At 56.8% G+C, this 12,583-nt stretch overlaps 1 protein-coding gene and 1 non-coding gene across 4 annotated transcripts in view; one reads left to right on the top strand and one right to left on the bottom strand.

Annotated features, from left to right (window-relative positions):
• Window positions 1-618: 618 nt before the first annotated feature.
• Window positions 619-12,583, bottom strand: part of SMPD4 (sphingomyelin phosphodiesterase 4, neutral membrane (neutral sphingomyelinase-3)) — a 24,732-nt gene continuing 12,767 nt past the window's right edge. The window contains exons 10-20 of one of the 3 annotated variants that reach the window (XM_008577510.1): window positions 12,275-12,346; window positions 8,602-8,688; window positions 5,670-5,815; window positions 4,987-5,077; window positions 4,305-4,405; window positions 3,469-3,632; window positions 2,652-2,857; window positions 2,037-2,270; window positions 1,629-1,760; window positions 1,361-1,489; window positions 619-1,129 (exon numbers count right to left, since the gene is read on the bottom strand). In XM_008577510.1, the coding sequence (XP_008575732.1) occupies window positions 800-1,129; window positions 1,361-1,489; window positions 1,629-1,760; window positions 2,037-2,270; window positions 2,652-2,857; window positions 3,469-3,632; window positions 4,305-4,405; window positions 4,987-5,077; window positions 5,670-5,815; window positions 8,602-8,688; window positions 12,275-12,346 (1,692 nt within the window). In that variant the 3' untranslated portion in view covers window positions 619-799. The remainder of the gene's footprint in view (window positions 1,130-1,360; window positions 1,490-1,628; window positions 1,761-2,036; window positions 2,271-2,651; window positions 2,858-3,468; window positions 3,633-4,304; window positions 4,406-4,986; window positions 5,078-5,669; window positions 5,816-8,601; window positions 8,689-12,274; window positions 12,347-12,583) is intronic. The other 2 variants (XM_008577511.1, XM_008577512.1) reach the window with 2 other exon arrangements.
• On the top strand, window positions 9,462-9,536 carry TRNAT-GGU. The gene has a single exon. It is a non-coding gene; the product is annotated as a tRNA-Thr (tRNA).

Raw genomic sequence — 12,583 nt, 5'->3', positions numbered from 1 at the left:
GCCCAAAAGCCAGTAGGACCTGATTCCATCGACCGTGTGTGGCCCCCATGCCTACCAAAGGCCAGCATCCAACCATGACAGGGCACAGTGGGGCGCGACACTGGGCTGCTGCTCCTGCTCAATGGCTCAGGGATCAGGGGCGAAGCACTGTCCTGTCAAGTTCCTGTGCGCTCAGAGAGTCTTCATCTCTTCAGAAGTGGAATTCTATGGCCCAGCCTTGGAACAGCTGGGAGAACAGGAAGGAGAATGACTATGCTTTGCCAAATGTGGTGGCAAAATGTAGCTTTAAAGTGAGAGATCAGAGGAGGTCTACTATCTAGTTTTCTCAGGAATCTCTTAGAAACTTTGATTCTTCGCTGGAGTGGAGGCAGAGCAGCTTTCCTGGAATCACCCAGGCAGAGGAGATGTCACAACCTGCCCTGCTCAAGGACAGCCAAAGGGGAGAGGCCAAGGCTGAGGATGGCCCTCCAGGGAGAATAAGACCCAGAGCTGGCCATCAGCACACTAGCTGTTCAGCTTTACACGGCAAAATCCTAAAACAGTTACTGAAAAAGAAAGGCCTTGATAGCAGAGGAAGGGCAGGGCTGGCGGCTGGGCTCGGTTGTCACGCCACCAGGACTGCTCTCCCTTCTCATTTCAGTTTCTTCCAGATGACTCCACTGTTGTGGGAAAACACCCCCTAGAAGGCCCAAGATGAACAGGCTCTGGCTTGGAAGAGGCCTCCCTTGGCCTCTCAGGCCCAAGGGAGGGGCCTGTGGCAAATGCACCCTGTCTGCTCTGGAGACATCGGCTGACCCCGTCAGGGCTGGTGCAGCTTCCCCCGCTCGGTCAGCAGCGTCATGGCCATGGCATAGAGGAGGTATCCCAGGAGGAGGAGCAAAGCACAGGGCAGGGGCCCGACACAGAACAGAGAGGCCACAAAGAAGGCCAGCAGGAGCGAGAGCAGCGTCTGGTAGTTGCCCAGGAAGCGCAGGCTGAGCCTGGGGCCCCGAGCTTGGCTGGCCACCTGCCTCCGCCCCACGGGACTCAGCAGGTGCCTGTTGGCCAGTGCAGGTTCAGTGAGGTGGTAGCGACAAAAGCTGCCGAGGAAGTCATGCCGGGAGCACAGAGCCACCATCTGACCTGCAAACTGAAGCACAAAGGCACAGATGGGAGTGGGGACAGCAGGCAGCACAGGCCTTGGGACAGCAGAACGCCCACCTTCACAGGCCACCCAGGGACTCAGGGGAAAGCTCTCCCTCACAGACCACTCTCCACCCAGACTCTCCCAGGTTTGCAGGACTGAATGGGAGTGCTGAGGTGAGGGTGCTGCCTGGGGCCATTTCCAGAAGAGGCCAGGCCCACCCTCCTGTTCACTCACTCTGCGGTTGATGGCGGATGACAGCCAGAATAGTGCTCGGACCAGGCTGGCAATCTCGTAGCTCCGGATGGGCTGCAGCTCCGAGTCCCCTTGGTACTCAATTTCAAACCTTCGCAGCCCGTTGATGATCTAGAAACCCAGGCCATGCAGGCAGTTCAGAAAATACATCTTTGCCAACAACTCAAAGGAGCAGTCCCTGCTTGGGGGGTAAGGGGTCACACACAGGTCAGGGGCCCTGTCGGATGCCCTCCAAGACTTGGCCTCTTACCTGGTACCGGCCCAGGGGCGTGAGGATGAGCCCATCCTCCCCCACGATGCAGTCAGGGAGCTGCTTCTTCCCGTTCTCATCCTGAGTGGCCCCCAGGGCCAGTGTGAGCTGGGTGAGCTGGGCTTCGCTGAGCTGTCAGAGAGAAACACTTCGGCTTTCCATCTCAACATGAACGGAGGGGCTGCTCTTCACCCCACTGGCCTCCAACAGTAACAACAAAAGGACCCAGACGTGGCCTTCTGGTTGTGGGCTTGCCTCCCAAAAGACAAGCCCAAGGGTCCCCTGCAGCAGAAGCCAGGCCAGGGTCATGTGTGCAAGGCCTGTGACTGGTGCGTGGCTAACCATGGGTAAGGCAGGGAGGTGAGGCAGGAGGGGGCCCCCAGGAAAGGGCAAGCCCACAGCTCATACTCGGAATATCTGGCGCAGGTACTCTAGGGCCTTCTCCAGGTACTCATCTGTCTTCCGGACGCTGTCCTGCCCCATCTCGTCTAGGTCATTAGCTGTGTAGGAGCTGTTTGCATCCACAGGGCAGAAGCCCAGCCATGACAAAAAGGAGCGACTGGCCGGGCTATCCACACACTGGTCAGAGATGGACTTGGCCGTCTGCTTGGCCTGCGTGATAAGCTGAGCGAGGCGTAAGACCTGCGAGGGGCACAGGCAAGTGGACCAGCTCAGGGGCCACCTCCTGGCACCCAGGCACCAACAGCATGGATGGTGGGTGCCACTATCCAGGCAGGGGGCGCACACCCAGATGAGCTAACAACCCTGAGGGGCAGCTTCTGTGAGGACTTTTAAAGACTAATGGAGGATCTTCTAAATGTGAAAAGTTTCCAGACAAACACTACCTTTGTTATCAGAAAAAAATTAGAATTGACTGAAAAAAAGGAGGTGGGGGGAAGATACGGCAGCGCCTATCAACACCCAACCTTCTTTTCTTTCTGAAGCGTGTGTGCCCTCCCTGGCTCTGTGGCTTGCCCCAGCTTCAGGGACCCTGTGGCTGGGCAGCGCCTCTGACCCACTCACCAGAGTCCGGATTTCAGGCCCGAACATTGGGGTGTACTTGCAGTCCTGGCCCTCCAGGCTGTAGACATGACTCTTCACCTTGAACGAGGCATCAGTGACAGCTGGCGGCCATGGCGACAGGAAGCTGCTAGTGAACGTGGGAGCTGTGAAGAGCCGATGCTGGCGGTGAGGGATGACGAGCTCTGGCTCCAGGAACAGCTGCTCACCTGGCAGGCAGAAGACAAGCCTGGTTCCCACCTCCTGGGAGCCATGACCGTGGTAAGCGCTCCCGAGGAACAGCCTAAGAGGTGTCTTGTGTGGTAGGTGGCCGATAGCTGCCAGTGCTCACAGAAGGCAAACACCAGGAGGGAGCAACGGAAGCCAACACCCAGAGCGCTCCCGAGGAACAGCCTAAGAGGTGTCTTGTGTGGTAGGTGGCTGATAGCTGCCAGTGCTCACAGAAGGCAAACACCAGGAGGGAGCAACGGAAGCCAACACCCAGCAAACATGAAAGGGACCAAGAAGATCGCCTCCTGAGTCCCCAGGGAGAGAGAGCAGCTCTACAGGGGCTGCAGCTCCAGGCTTTGCAGCCACCCCCAGCGTTCTGCTTTCACAGGGAAAGAAGGCTCAGCCAGTCTGAAAGGCTTCACCGTGCTGATATGCACCAGGAGTCCCCAAAGCAACCTTTGCTGAGGCCCCCTGAGAGCCCATGAGGCACACTTGGCTCCATGGGTCCTTCTCTAAGCACTGCTTCCTGCCAGCTAAGGGCCTGGCTCTAATGGCTCCAATTCAGCGTCAGGGCAGGGCCTACCTGGCTGGACCAGGGCTTGGGACTTACCTTTCTGGATCATTTCGGCCAGATTGGGCTGGGCAAAGACTTTAGCCACTCGGAACACCATGAGTGCGTTCTTGGGACTGACCAGGTCTGTGCGGAGTGCACGGTTCAGAAAGCCCACAAATAGCTTGGTGTACATCAGCAGGTTCTCCTGGACAAAGGGCGCCCTGGGGACCGAGGTGGCATGTTGGGGCCAGACTTCCTGCAGGAGGCAGGGGCCCCACTGGGCCACACCCCCTCATGTCCCTGCTCTTCCCAGGCTTCCAGATTCTCCCTGGCCAAGATCTCAGGAAGGTGGCAGCTCAGGGGGACTCTGGGTGGGCAGGGAAGAGGGCAGGACAGAGGAAGGTGAGACGTAAGTCCCCTAAGGACAACGGATTCTCAATTAAGGATGAGGCTCCTGTCCAAGAGGACCAACACCACCATGGGCCACCATGGGAGGCTGACCCAGAGCCTGACGAGGCAGAGAGAAGAAACACCAGAGGGGCGCAAAGAGGGAGATGGTCAAGGAGAGGAGTGGCCACTGGCAAAACCAGGTCCCGTGGAAGTCTGGGGGTCAGCCTGGGGGTCCGCTATGAGGAGCAAGTGGGAGATGAAAGAGAGGCAACTGCTGCTCTGTGCTAGTGAGGAAGGGTTGAGGGTGGAGGTTTGGGGGCGACCATGAGCATTCATTTGAGCCAGGAGGATACAGTACAGGGCAAGGGGCAGGACAAAGGATCCCCACTGTCTCCTAGGAAAATCAATTTCAGAGTTGACAAGGTTTGGTCAAGGAAGAGCCAGCCTGCGTGCCCACTCCATAGGACCTGGGAGAAGAGCACAGGAGGCCACCAGGGGCTCACCATTTCTCTGACACACACCGGGGCTGGGAGTCACTGCTCTGAGCCTGCTTCTCAGGTGCGTACCTCCACGGCTGCAGGTAGCTCAGCCACATCTCCAGCACCTGGTGAGGGACACGTGTGCTCTGAGGACCCAGCAGCTGGAGGCCATGGGGCTGGAGCTGTCTGGGCTTTGAGTAAAATCCTCCGGTGGCCTGGGGCCTGGCTCCCGGGAGGCAGTTGAGGTAGGAAGGGCCAACGCCTGAGCAGTGGGGCCTGCACTCTGCTGGGGGAGGGCAGGGGCGCCACAGGCTCTGGCTGTTCTCCTTGACCTCGATACAGATACCAATGAGAGATCGAGATCGGCTGTTCCCGCAACCCCCGAGAGGGTGCAGGAGGGACCTGCATATCCCCGCGACGTCTGACCCTTACACCAGACCTTCAGAAGTCGAGGTCATGAGTGCTTTTTCCCAGCTGAGAGCTGAGCACAGCTGGGTGAGGTCAGGAACCTGCCCATCGACAAACAGCTGGGTCAGGGCAGAGCTCTACTGTACCTGAGGGTTTGCTTTGGAAACTCAAACATGTGGCCACCAAGATCGCCTCTTTAAGGCCTCTGCAGTGACAGTCACTTCCCTCCCTCTTCTGGCCCATGGGACCTCCTTCACCAGGCACACAGAGGGCAAAGGTATGACATGACGACACTCACAGCTCTGAATGACGCGTCAAGGGGCCAGTGGCCAAAGCAGTGCTGCAGGAAGAGGTAGAGCTTCTGCTGGACAAACCTCGGGACGGCAGCCCTGCGGGGGAGGGGAGGGTCACCTGCTGCTGCTCACCCAACAGCTCCTATTTGTGAGGCTCGGCTCTGCCAGTAGGGAGCACTGGGCACCCCCTGGAGGTAAGACCTGTTTTAATCCCTTTCTACAAACCAAGGTTCAGAGAGGTTAGGAAACATCCCAAGACACACGGCATGCAAGTGGCTGAGCCAGTGTGGCTCCTGCATGCACCTCACCTCAGCCCCACACAAGTCACCTGCTCTGTTGGCCCCAGTCGGCCTGGGACAGAGGAGGAGGAGGAAGGGGAGGGCATGGCTTCAGTGCAGAGCTCCCTCTACCACTGGGAAAGAGGGGATGAGAGGGAGCAGCAAGACCCTCCACTGGAGAGGGCAGGTCTGGAGGGACAGGCTTTGGGAGCTGGAGACGCAGCTGGCAGCAGGGGTAGGGTGAGGTGAGGAGACAGGCCCAGGAGTGTGGGAGAGTTCCCGACACCCAGCCCTGCAGAGGCCTCACATGCTCTCTGAGCAGGAAGGGGCCACCCCTCACCCACGGGAAAGATCATAGTGTACAGGAGGAGGGGGGAGGAGAGGCCACAGGAGCCCTGCCCCACAAGCACCGTTTGAACTCCTCCAGGGGGCTGGTGGCATGGGAGTGGGCAGAGGGGGAGGCCTGCTCGGGCTTCAGGCTGTTGGCGAAGGCATGCAGATGCTTCAGCAGCAGGCGCACCACAAGCACGTGCTCCTCGGTAGGTGTGAACGCCTCCTAAGGGGAGTAGGAGGAGGAAGGCATCAGGGCCCAGGAAGCCCCCAGCTCTGACCACGTCTCACCCCTGGGCCAGCCCGGGAGTGGGGCCACCTCTGGGCCTGGCACGCAGTGGACATGTTCAGTCTGAACTGAGATGAGCTCACAGCAGTGAAGTGCTGAACCCAGTACCCTCACTCTGATCTCAAGAAGGCTTGCTAAGCACACAAACGTGCCAAGTGCTTCCCAGCAGGCCTCAAACCCCGCTTCTGCAAAGCATGGCCACACATCCTCAGTGGGTGGCACAGGTCATGGCCCACCAGGCACTGCGGCCTGTGCTGATTTTCAGGGGTGTCCACCTTCTGGCCAGCCAGAGGACGAGTAGCAGGGAGCAGGGATCAGGGCCAGCCAGCGTCCCACCCAAGCTCTGGATGCAGGGTCTTCTGCCTATATTCCGGGCATGTGCAGAAAGCTTGCTGGGGCCCACAGCTTCTCCTTCCTCCCCAATTCCTCCTCTGGCCACAACCCCAACCCCTTCCACCTCCTCCCCCTCCTGGACAAGGCCAGATGGGGGCTCAGCCTGGGGGGAGCCCGCATGTCATTTCCTCTTTGACAATGGACATGTGGTCAGCTACAATCTCCAAGGCAAGAGCACCATTGAGTTCGTGAGCCAAACATCTCATTCACAATGTAAATGCAGGATCTTTGAGACCAAGATCCAAGAGGAAAGCCTTTTTTGCCGGCTGTGGGGTTCTTCTGGTTGTTCAGTGCTTGAGTAGACTGCGGGAGGGCATCTGAAGGCAGGACCCTGAGTCTACGCAGCCGCACTCCCCTCCCTACACTTGCCCCCAACCTTGGGCCTCGATAAACTTGCAATGCTGAGGCTGGTACAGGGCCTGGCCTCCTCACATGCCCCAGACGCAGCAGACCACGAACAGGCTTCTGCCCATGTCACCGTCCACTCAGGACTCCCTGTCATGAAAATGCCTCCACAGGTCCGGTGACACATCCTGCAGGTCAGTGGCTAAGTCTAAGGATGGCACTACAGGGTGGGAGGTCAATTTCTTCTGTCTATCTCTGTTTTAAGCCTTTCGGCAATGACTTTGCATCATTCTGAAGTAAGGAAGAAAGCAGGACGCACAACAGTGATACTAACACTGAAAGCCTGGAAGGGCATCAGAGCCAGGCCACACCTCCCTTCCAGGAGCCTTCCCTTCCCCTTTTCCATGGTCTCATTCCTTGCCCCTTGCTCTGACCCCAGCCTGGGATCCTGAGCTGTGACACTGTCCTTTCAGTTCTGGGGAGATGGCCCCCACCCAGGAACTACACGTGCCCCAGCTGCCCCATCCTTCCACGGTCTCTGGAGAGCCAGGCTCCAGCTTTCCCCTGCCCCCAGCAATCACAAGGGCCCCTCTCAGGCTATTTTCCCACTAGGTTTTCCCAGCCAGATTTCCTCCCTCCCAGCTCCCCACCCCTCCTGGGCCAAATTACAATGTGAGGTCTCCAGTCATGGTCACACTCGGCCTCCTCCGCCTGATTACTTTTCAAGGACACTTCCCCCAAGCCTGCAGCGTTTCCCCCAGGGCCCAGCTTCCAGGCTCAGCTGGCCCCTCGTTGCCTCTCCTGCTGGGGGGTGAATGGAGCCAGAGGCTCTCCCCGGGACCCCACTCTGTGCTTGGGCCTTCTGGGCCTTCCTCTCTTTCTCTGCAGCTGCTGCTCCTGAACAGGAAGCCCACTGTGTGCTGCGGTCATCACCCCATCCCACTGACACTCGGTGTCCAAACCATGTTTTCTCATCTTGTGCTCAAGTTCAAGTTCAGTTGTGTACTCCTTCCCTGGGTGAGCTGGAAAGACCCCTGATCACAAGCACGGCTCCACGTTTCCACTGTTTCTTACAAATGAGCAAACTCTGTCATCCCTGAATACCCTACAGCTCTAAACTCCACTTCACTAGCCTCAAATCCATCCACACACTTGTCATTTCTGCCTAAGCAGACCACAGTCTCCATGAGATTATCACCTGCTCCCATCTGCCTCTGGGAGTCTACGAGTGGCTGGGGCTCAACAAGAGAAGGCCCATCCCCGGCTGGACTTGCAAGGACTGCCAGCCTCTGGGCTGTGCGACTGAGCCCAAAGCTCTTCCTACCTCTTTGCCTCACACCAGCCTTGGGGGCAGCTGCAGCCTCCAGCCTGAGTGAAGGCTCTGAACCAGCACCACCCTTAAGTTCTTGGGCCTCTGCATCCTTAGCCACTTCTGGAGAACCAGGACCCACATAGGGGGTGAGTCAGGCCACTGCATAGGCCTGACTATTTCAGCTGCCTCAAACCAGGGCCAAGCACAGAGCCCTCCAACACTTGAGAACTTGTGACACCACAACTGACTAGGTGCTTAGCCAGGCAGGTCCTGTGACTCCATGGCCAGTCAGGGCCATGTGCCTCACTCACTCCATCACATGGCCACACACCCCAAAACCAGGCTAGCCTACAAAGCTGGGCCCACAACTGACTAGGTGCTTAGCCAGGCAGGTCCTGTGACTCCATGGCCAGTCAGGGCCATCTGCCTCACTCACTCCATCACATGGCCACACACCCCAAAACCAGGCTAGCCTACAAAGCTGGGAGCCAGGCCAGGCTGAAGGCTGACCCTTGCCTCCTCCCCACCCAACACACAGGCTTTGCTCTGCTTAAAATGGGCCCAAGTCACTCATAGCCAGCCAGGCCAGACCCTCGCCCTGCCGCTGCACTGACATGCACTCTGTGCTCACACCATGGGGGAGGATGAGGAACAAAACAGGAGCAGTCAGTACTTGGTAGGCGTGGAGGGCCTGGAGGCTGGGTTGGGCAGGGCTGTGGAGGGCGCTGGAGACACTGAGCCGGTAGTGCAGAACCTCCAGCTGAGACAACGAAACAGAGAGAAGCCAAGAGAAGAGGCAGGGAGGGTGGAGGATGAGGATGGGGAGAGATGGAGACAGAACAGGGAAATGGGGAGGTGGGGAGAGAAAGAAAACAGTGAGAACGAGCCCAGAGGTAAGGAGAAAAAACAAAAAAACAAAAACAAAAGCATGGTCAGTGACAATCCAAACAACTGCAGCCCCAGCCGTCTCAGGCCAGTGAAACACCACCCCTCTCAGCAGCCCCGAACGGACCCTCTTGGTGCAGACAAACCCACAGCCAGGCCCATGGTGGGAACTCTCCTTAGCCTTGTAGGCCAAGGGACAGACAGACACTCAAGATCACCTGGGAGGTTCCTCGATGTCACTGGGGCCTAAAGGCCTCTCCAGCTCCATGGGGTCAGCCCAATTCACTGTCCTACAAAGGGACTGCTCTCCCCAACCCTGAGACCACGCTGGGTGTGGCAGGCAGCCTGCCAGGAACCCACGGGCTTGCTTGGGACAGCTGCTGGCCACCAAGGCCCTGAAGGCCTTGAGGCTCAGAGAGGAAACTTTTGAGAAGCCAATTCCAGAAAGACTCTGACCAGCAAAACATATACATATAATTAATTGAATTTCCCTAGGCTGTTTTGAGTTTACCAAATCAGTATATGATATGATCAATTCCTATGTGTCTGAAACCCAATCAATGTCCCCTCCGTGAATGGTTCTCTCTGAGAATTGAAAGGATGGGAACAGGTTCCCAAGAGCAGCACAAAGATGAGCACATAGGGGCTGGCTGGTTAGCTTACTTGGTTAGAGTGTGGTGCTGGTAACACCAAGGTCAAGGGTTCAGATCCCCTTATCAGCCGCCCCCAAAAAAATTTAAAAAAGAAAATAGACAAGCACAAACTCAGCCACCAGGCCCCAACCTCTTCCTTCCACACCCCACATTCTGGAAATTGTTAAAGGTGGTGTACTCATCAGTTCTAACTCTGGGAAGACAGTTTCTACCTCACCAGGACCCCCACCTTGCAGGCACACAGAGTTCCTAAGGGCAGGAACCCCCAAGAATCTGGACCACCACACACACCCAGAGGCAGCAGGAACCCTGAGGCTGGGATGGTCAAGGACACTGGGATGACAGACGAGCTGACATGCTGTCTGGCCCCTCCCAGGAGTCTCCCCCTACCTCCCTGCAGCGTCGAGGCCTGCCAAAGCACCCCGCAGCCCAGCGCCGCATGCCCACCGGGCCTCACACAAGAGAGGACAGAACGTGCACAGCAGGTGCTGAGAAGACACGCAGAGCAGGGCAGGAATAAGCAGAGGCGTCGGCCCTTACAGCCCTCTGTCCTCAGGCCAGACCGGGGCTCAGCTGCAGCTCTTGGGAAGGAATCTGGGAGCAAACAGTTCCCCAGTGGGTCCCCTGCCTGGGCCTGTGGGAACACAGGGCAGTTCCATGGCAGCCGCCAGGGAGCAGGCATGTGCCCTGGACCCATCCTGGCCATGGAGCATGATCCCAGGAGCTGTACCCCCTGCCTCCAGAAATCAGGGCTAGGTGGGGCCTGGCAAGAACTTCTGTACGGCAGGTGCAGTGCACACCAGAATAAACAGTAAGGGGCCTTGAATGATGTGCACCTCGGCAGGTGTCTTTCCCCAGCTCCCACCCACCCACTTTTCTCAGGTTCTGTTTTCTGCCTCAATAGGGAGAGAACAGAAAACAAAACAATCCCTATTGAGGCAAAAAACAAAACAATCTCTCAAACAAATGATGCTGGGACAACTGGATATCCACATGCAGAAGAACAGAGTTGGACCCTTACCCTACCCATATGAAAAGTTAACTCAAAAAGGATCAGTGACCTAAATGTAAGAGCTAAAACCATAAACTCTTAGAAGAAAACATGGGAGGAAAGACTACATGACATTGGATTTGGCAATGATTTCTTGGATACGACACCAATATACTAATATTAAACAAAAGAAAAAACAGACAACTGGACTTCATCAAATCAAAGCTTTTGTGAGGGGCCGGCCCGGTGGCGCATTGCTATAGTGCGCCGCTTGGGAAGCGCGGTGGTTAATATACCAATATTAAATAAAAGAAAAAATAGAAACAGAGGGCAAAGCCTCTCTGGGTGCCTGGGTCCCCTCACTGCCAGTCATACTGAGCAGGTCTCACTCACCCTAAGGTCTGGCCATGAGGAAGGAGAGGCACGTCCTGCCCTGGTAGGCCCAGCCTACTGCCCATGAGGACATAGAATCCTCATAGATGACAGTCCAGAAGGGCCTTTCTGGAAAGCAGCTGTGTTCCACTCACTTGGAGACAGAATGGGCAGACAGGAAGACAACACAGAGAAGCGGCCTCTGCCTTGCCAGGCCAAGCCACATGCACAGGCGTGGAGCAAGGCATTCAGGGCCCCAGAGGAGAAGCGGGGCCCTGGGAACGAGGCATGGGGAAGCCAGGCCCCCATACACGCCAGCCAGGAACACACAGCAAGTCTGCTCGAGAAGCAGGAAGGGCACTCTGGACTATTTGTGACTCAAGGCCTAGGATGGAGTCTTAGAGCGCCCTGTGCTTTGAGAGAGCAGCAGGGGCTGCACCCCAAGCCTCCTCATGCAGAGCACAGTGCCGCAGAACTGGCGCAAACTTGGCAGCAGGAGCAGCACCACAGCTTCTCCCCAGAGTGAGATGAAGAGGCACGGGACACCCTCCTCAATTTTAACTCCATCACCCACAGAGCCGTCAAGAACTCTGTCCAGCAGTGACAAAATCAAAGTCTACCAGGCAAACTGATGCACAGAAGCTGCGAGCAGCAGACCGTGTAGCTGACACTGCCCTTGACAAGGGACTAGGAGTGTGTGATTCAAGCTTTTTCACTGAGTGTGAATCCAACTGCCCACCCTGCTCCTCACTAACTGAACTGTTTTACACTGACAAACTCAGAGGGGTGCTGGCCCCAGGAACAGTGACACCTGGAGGGTCCCAAGGACTCTGTCACCTCCACACCTCTGCAAACAAGTGTGCTGCCTTGGGGCGGGGAAGAGGGAGGTGAAGAGGAGGAAGAGGAGGGGAAAGCAGGCCAGGCTGCATGCAGGAGGGCACAGGCCCCACCCACCACAAAGCAGCTGCTTGCTGATGCTCTGGAGGAGGTGGGAGGGCAGTGTGGGCAGGCACAGGAGGCTCAAGGTCACCACAGTGGGCGGAGGTCTGCCCAGGGCCACCTCACTGGAAAGCACAAAGGCACTACTGATGGTAGAGGGGACAGACTGGGATATGACCCTCCGAGGCATCCACTGCTCCTCTACCCCGAGAGCAAGAGCATCACAACCTCATCTGTTCCTGCTGCCAGGCAGACGGCTCTGGAAGCAGCACAGGGAGGACCCCAGAAAGGACAGACCTTCAGGCCTCAAGTGCCCACCCATCGGGGTGCAAGTCCCCCACAGAACTGGAGAATAATACCCACATTTTGTTTGATATCTGAGCAAAGGGTGGAGGGTGGGTTTCTGCTTCCCACCATCCAGCCCATGAAAACTAACTCAGGTGGAGGAAATTCAGGTTGACCAGGGCCAGAGGTAGGAGACAGAAAGAAAAACTACAAAAACATACCTTGGCATGAGGTGATTGCATTTTTTGGTACATCTCCAAGGAATAATGATGAAGCCACATTTCAACAAAAACCTGCAAAAGAGCATTAGCTGGTTAAAACACTCTCGACAACAGTGTCAAGACCATTCAATGGGGAAAGGACTGTTTCTCAAATGATACTGGGACAACTGGATATCCACATGCAGAAGAATAAATTTGGACCCTTACCCTACCCATATGAAAAGTTAACTCAAAAAGGATCAGTGACCTGGGCCGGCCTGGTGGCGCACTGCTACAGTGCGCTGCTTGGGAGCGCGGCAGCGCTCCCGC

This window comes from Galeopterus variegatus, unplaced genomic scaffold (assembly GCF_000696425.1).
Source record: "Galeopterus variegatus unplaced genomic scaffold, G_variegatus-3.0.2 Scaffold1527, whole genome shotgun sequence".
Lineage (NCBI taxonomy): Eukaryota > Metazoa > Chordata > Mammalia > Dermoptera > Cynocephalidae > Galeopterus > Galeopterus variegatus.
Note: the sequence above shows the minus strand (reverse complement) of the source record. Positions and strands in the feature narration are given on the sequence as shown.